At 47.9% G+C, this 6,179-nt stretch overlaps 1 protein-coding gene across 1 annotated transcript; it reads left to right on the top strand.

Moving 5' to 3' along the window:
• Window positions 1-242: 242 nt before the first annotated feature.
• On the top strand, window positions 243-4,249 carry CCN2 (cellular communication network factor 2). Its single transcript, XM_081187777.1, has 5 exons — window positions 243-541; window positions 714-933; window positions 1,390-1,647; window positions 1,817-2,028; window positions 2,839-4,249. The coding sequence occupies exons 1-5, from the start codon at window positions 476-478 to the stop codon at window positions 3,133-3,135; spliced, it is 1,053 nt and encodes a 350-aa protein (XP_081043903.1). The 5' UTR covers window positions 243-475; the 3' UTR covers window positions 3,136-4,249.
• The last annotated feature ends 1,930 nt before the right edge of the window (window positions 4,250-6,179 follow it).

Genomic DNA, 6,179 nt, shown 5'->3' with positions numbered 1-6,179 from the left:
CTCCCCTCTTCTTCTTTTTCGATGGTGAAAAATACAGCGCCTTTTTTGTGCGCTGAAGTGCGCCAGCTTTTTCAGACAGGAGGAATGCGGAGTGTCAAGGGGTCAGGATCAATCCGGTGTGAGTTGATGAGGCAGGAAGGTGGAGAAGAATGTCAGGAATGTCGCTGTTTGTGTAGGACTCCATTCAGCCGATTGGCGCGTCCCGGGCGCCGGGAGTGTATAAAAAGCGCCGGGCCGCCTGCTTGAGACTCAGACCGAACCACCTTCCTCTGCTCCCAAGACGGAGAACAAGACAGGCCAGCGGACTCCGCACCAAAGGAAGGCGCTTTCCCACGAAGGCTGCACCCAGCGAAGCCAGATAGGACAGCAGCGACCCTCTCTCGCCCCAAGGCAGGGAGATTTTGCGAGCCCTCGTCCGGACCAGGAGCCCCTCCGCTTCCGCGCAGCTTTTGCCGTCGTCTCTCTCGCCCTGAACATGCTGGCAAGGATGGGACTCCTTCGCAGCTTCGCCTTGGCGCTCGTCGTCGCCCTCTGGAGCCGGGTAAGTCTCCCTGCACTCGGCCTCGACGGGGGCCAAGCTTGGCTTGGCGGGATCAGGGGCGCTGGGTGGCTGGCTGCGGAGCCGAGACCTCTTCTTGGCTTCCCGTCTCTCCGCCTGCTCCGCCTGCTCCGTCCGATCCTGACCCCTCTGTCCCCCCTCCGTGTCCCCCCAGGACGTGGCCGGCCAAGACTGCAGTGGGCAATGCCAGTGCGACTCCGCGCCCCCCGAGTGCCCGCCCGGCGTCAGCCTGGTGCAAGACGGCTGCGGGTGCTGCCGGGTGTGCGCCAAGCAGCTGGGCGAGCTGTGCACCGAGAGAGACCCCTGCGACCCCCACAAGGGGCTCTTCTGCGACTTCGGCTCCCCGGCCAACCGGAAGATCGGCGTCTGCACCGGTGAGTACCCGGAGTTTTGACTCTAGGGGGAAGCGGCGAGCAGGGTTGAAGCAGAGAAGGTCCAGAGAGGAATCCCTTCTAGTGCCTGGAAAAGTGACGCTCTTCCAGCTTTTTGTTTCCTAAGATACTTTCCCTTCCTTCAGCCAGCCTTAAAACAAAAAGCACCCTTTGTGTATGGAAGAGATTGGTGCAGGTCTGGGGGGCTTTCAGTCTCCTCTAGCAAGCAAGAGAAAGCTTCCCCTGTTGAATTTCTGCCTGTTGCACAGCTGTTAAAGACATCAGAGCCCCAGTGTGCCCAAAGGTGGCAGATCCAAGGACAGGAGTCCATCCTTGCATGCCCAAATGTAGTTAGTTCAGTAGCTTTCCTTATGTGTAGGCAGAGCTGCTGAAATCTAGGCTCCTTTGTCACTCTAGGGTTGTTGTTTTTAATGAATGGCTCCTCTTTTCTGTTTGCAGCAAGGGACGGCGCCCCCTGTGTCTTTGGAGGCATGGTTTACAGGAGCGGAGAGTCTTTCCAGAGCAGCTGCAAATACCGATGCACTTGCCTGGACGGGGCTGTGGGCTGTGTGCCTCTCTGCAGCATGGGTGTTCGCCTGCCCAGCCCCGACTGCCCTTACCCACGAACCGTGAAGCTGCCAGGCAAATGCTGCGAGGAATGGGTGTGTGATGAGCCCAAAGACAAAGAACAGACTGCAGTTGGACCTGCTCTTGCTGGTGAGTAGGTTTGCTCTCTCAATGCCCCTCTCCATGTTGATAGCCTACACAGGGCACTTTCTGGAGTTTGCTTGCCTTAACCATGCTGTGATCTCCATCAATGGATTCTGTGCCTTCTGAATGAGCTCTTAGTGCTAGAATCTAATCCTTTCTGTTATTCTTTTTCCAGCTTATAGACTGGAAGACACTTATGGACCTGACCTATCCATGATGCGTGCCAACTGCCTGGTCCAGACCACTGAATGGAGTGCCTGCTCCAAGACTTGCGGAATGGGCATCTCCACCAGAGTCACCAATGACAATGCCCACTGCAGACTGGAGAAGCAAAGCAGGCTTTGCATGGTGAGGCCATGTGAAGCAGACCTAGAGGAAAGCATCAAGGTAAATAGGGGTCCACTTTGCTAGAGCACTTCTACATAGTGACTGTTAAGATCCACTTGGTGGCTATGAACAAGGGTTTGTATCCACCAGTGGTTTGGCCTAAATGGAACATGCTTTCACTCAAATTCTCTTCCCCCACCTAATTACAGCATAATTGTCCCATTCTGTTTCAATGGGCCCCACAACCAGCTTCTAAGGAAGAGGAGGCAGGGGGATTAAGTGGGCTAGAGAGCTCAGTGAACATCCGGTGCCCTGCCTTGAGGGAGAGGAAATACTTCTCTCTAAGGCAAAGCCATCATTGGATACAACACTGGGGGGAATGCATTGTACAGGGCTGTTGTTGTTCCTTGAGTTGATCTTAATGAATGTGAGTGAAACTTTCAAGAGAACTAGGCATGAACAATCTGATATATGTGGATGGAAATGCCACTGAAGTAAGCAAGACTCCATTTATACCTACTAGGCATAATCTAACCAGATTTAAGATCCTTAGGTATCATTGACTTCATTGTGTGTTTGCTTAGCTCTACCAGTGGGACATACAAAGTGCTTACACTGGTTGGATTGTACCAAGTGAGATGTATGCAGGCTAAATTCGCTGAATTTAGGCCTCACTTAAATCAGTGGGGCAAGTAAGCCACAACTCATGGCTTCATCTCAACTGAGTCTGGTTCCACAGTAATACGTGTAAGATTGGACAGTTATAAAATAAATAACACATAGAGATAAACTAAGATATTTGATAATGTGTATGGGAGCCTTGTGTAGCTGATATGTAAACATATGAATTCTCTCTCCCTCTCTCAACAGAAGGGAAAGAAGTGCATTCGTACTCCCAAGTTCTCCAAGCCTATCAAGTTTGAGCTGTCTGGCTGCACCAGCGTGAAGACCTACCGGGCCAAGTTCTGTGGCGTCTGCACCGATGGCCGGTGCTGCACCCCTCACAGAACAGCCACCCTCCCTGTGGAATTCAAGTGTCCCGACGGGGAAGTCATGAAGAAGAGGATGATGTTTATCAAGACCTGTGCGTGTCACTACAACTGCCCTGGAGACAACGACATCTTTGAGTCGGTCTACTCCAGGAAGATGTACGGAGACATGGCATAAAGCCCAAAAAGAGACTTTGAAAAACTTGACGGTCAACTTGAACTTAATAATTTGCATCTCATTTTGTAAAACGTGATTCGATAGCACAAGGTATTTAAATGTCTGCTTTTCGGGGGGAAACAAAAAGCAGAATGTTCTATGTGATTTCAGACAAAACTGTCTATTGACCCCAAACATTGGTTTGAAGGAAAAATAGTAATAATAAGATGGACAGTGAGGAACGACAATGAAATTGCGCCTCAGAACAGAGTATATGGGGGTGGTGTATAGGGATTACTTAAGGGGACATGTGCCATCTCGTGCAGCCTTTTCATGGTGTGTTAGCATGTCTTCCACCAAATAGTGCAATCAGAAAGGACGCTTAGCAAGGCTACTGTCACAGGTTTCTGTGATGGTAGGTGCTGGACTGGAAATTCTCACCCAGCAAGGTGCTAAGTAATTGTGTTCTGTTAGAACAGCAATAATTTTGCTTTGAAGTTCTGATTCAAATGGTTTGTTCAGAATGAATCGGAATTAGACTGGACAGCTTGTGGCAATGGATTTGCCTGCCACAAGCTAGATTTTTTTTAATTAATATTGTAATATTACGATCTTGTAAATACTGTTGTGTGTGTATGTGTGTGTGTGTTTGTGTGTGTGTGTACATATATATATATATTGTACAGTCATCTAAGTTAATTTAAAGTTTTATTCCCTTTTGTGTTAATGCTTTGATACATCAGTGTTAGCCTCATCTTTTTTTTACAATTCAAGGCTTTATCATTCAAATACAATCCAATGCATTCATTTAACACATGAAATAGATTCTCTTTGGGAAGTTCAGTTAGTGGGGTTGGGTGTTGCAGTGAAATGAAGTGATGCTTCGCTGAACAAGATGCACCAGCAGAGTCCTTGCGAAGCTCATCATCAAATCAAGGACAAGGAGAGGGAAATCGGATTCTCTCTGCCTTAATGAACGTACATGGACTGTAGCGAAATGAGTGGCTTATTTGTTAGCTGACCAATCTTTCCACCTGGGAACAGTTTTGTTACCTGTTGAGAAGTGTGACCAAAAGTTACATGTCTGCACCTTTCTAGTTGGAAAAAAAATAAAGTATTTTATTTTTTATATAAATTGACTTGTGCTTCTCATGATTTTGTTGGGTTGGGCAGTTACTGGAAATGGCAGCAGCTCAGTAATATTTACACTCTGGACCAGTAGTGCTCCATGAAAAGCGGGAGGAGCAGTCCTTTCCTCACCTCTTGTCACCTGCATAGTTTCATCTTACCATGTGATGGGGTAGGTGGTGGGGAGATTGTCTCTGCCACAGCATTGGCAGCCATGCGAAAATCTGCTGTTCCTGCCAGTGTGTTTGCACTGCAACGACCTACCCACCACTTCCCACCTCCCTCCCAGTAAAGCACGGTAACGCTGGTAGCGTGAAGTCAGGTAAATGCCACCAGTCCTCCACACTAACTGCTCTGGGCTGGGCTTACACATCTCCCTCTACTTTTTTGGATGGTTATGTGAATGACTTTCCAGTGTGACAAGCCAGCTGTGCTTCATTTGAGGGCCCTTCTTTTTCTGCTGAGTGGGGTCCTGGACTTCTGCCCTAAAGTCCTGCCCTGATAGCACCATGGCCTACACTCCAGTGGGAGGTATTCCTTGATGTATCTAACCTGTTGGTGGGGTGCAATTAGTTCTGCACACTGGAATGAACGGAAGGCTTAAGTAGGAGAACGAGCTGGGAGACTAATTGACAAGCTGGCAAGAGCAATATTGTGTATAGCCTTGTTACTGGACATCGATCATAGAATTGTAGAGTTGGAAGGGACTCCCAGCAATGCAGGAATCTCAGCTAAAGCATCCAGATGTCAGCTGGCCAACATTGCTGAACATGTAACATGTAAGCAGGTTTTCAGTCCTCAAAAACTAACATATGGACATTTTGTCAGCCCTGCTTTTAGAAAGAAAAACACACCCACTATCCTGAAACTTCCTTGTGGTGCTAAGTCACTAGTCACATGATACCAAATTGCTTTCTATGTTATTTTTGTCTTAATAATTCAGTCTGTGAAGGAGCATAAAAAAATGTAGAGCCAGTGTGGTGTAGTGGTTAAGAGCGGTAGACTCCTAATCTGGGGAACCGGGTTCGCGTCTCCGCTCCTCCACATGCAGCTGCTGGGTGACCTTGGGCCAGTCACACTTCCTTGAAGTCTCTCAGCCCCACTCACCTCACAGAGTGTTTGTTGTGGGGGAGGAAGGGAAAGGAGAATGTTAGCCGCTTTGAGACTCCTTAAAGGGAGTGAAAGGCGGGATATCAAATCCAAACTCTTCTTCTTCTTCTACATGCAAGACTTGAATTTCATTCAGTGGCAAAACTTAGATTTAAGCCGATATATAACCCTACGCAAGTTTACTTAGAGGCAGAATCCTGCAGTGGTTCAATGGGACTTAGCCCCAAGCATGCATGCACAGGATTGCAGCCTCAAGTTTGCAATCTGCTTCTCATTGACACTAGCTAATCCAGATTACACTCTAGGTTTCGCTGCAGCAAGTTTCCTAAGGTTTGAGCCAGCAAAGTCACATAAATCTCATCAAAGTCAGTTCTCTGGAGTCGTCAGTTTCTTCCAACCAGCCCTCCTACCTCCCATTCATTTTGATCAATTGGAAGACCTTCTTTCTTGCATGAAAATAAATGAAGGGGTTGCACTCTGCCTCACTGCCAATCCAACTGTATTATGTACAACTCCCTTAGGGAGTGGAATGTTTTTGGCCAGCTCTGCATGCTCATTGGAATAGTGGAAACTCATTGCTATAGCGGACGTGCCCCAAGGAGCAAATATAGGGAAGAACAGTATCCCACTAAAATTATTGAAGAAGTGCTTTAGTAGTCCAGAGATAGCACCTTCCCACTGCAGAGAGGATGGGGATTAAGAAGAGAATGATCCCATAAGTCAATGAACACAGTCTGTAAATTGCTAATAATTCAGTCCTTCAACTGATTGTGGAAGGCTGGTTTTTACATTGTTGTGGTTGGAGTAAATATCTGCATAGGAAATGC

The sequence above is a fragment of the Podarcis bocagei genome, assembly GCF_964188305.1.
Source record: "Podarcis bocagei genome assembly, chromosome: 3".
NCBI classification, from domain to species: domain Eukaryota; kingdom Metazoa; phylum Chordata; class Lepidosauria; order Squamata; family Lacertidae; genus Podarcis; species Podarcis bocagei.
The sequence above is the reverse complement of the archived record's forward strand: the minus strand, read 5'-3'. Positions and strand labels throughout refer to the sequence as shown.

Bases quoted from the DNA above. Each gene is read 5' to 3' on its own strand.
- CCN2 (XM_081187777.1), top strand. From the start codon at position 476: ATGCTGGCAAGGATGGGACTCCTTCGCAGCTTCGCCTTGGCGCTCGTC. The intron at 934-1,389 runs GTGAGTACCCGG...TTCTGTTTGCAG, and splicing joins GAAGATCGGCGTCTGCACCG to CAAGGGACGGCGCCCCCTGT. The intron at 1,648-1,816 runs GTGAGTAGGTTT...TTCTTTTTCCAG, and splicing joins AGTTGGACCTGCTCTTGCTG to CTTATAGACTGGAAGACACT.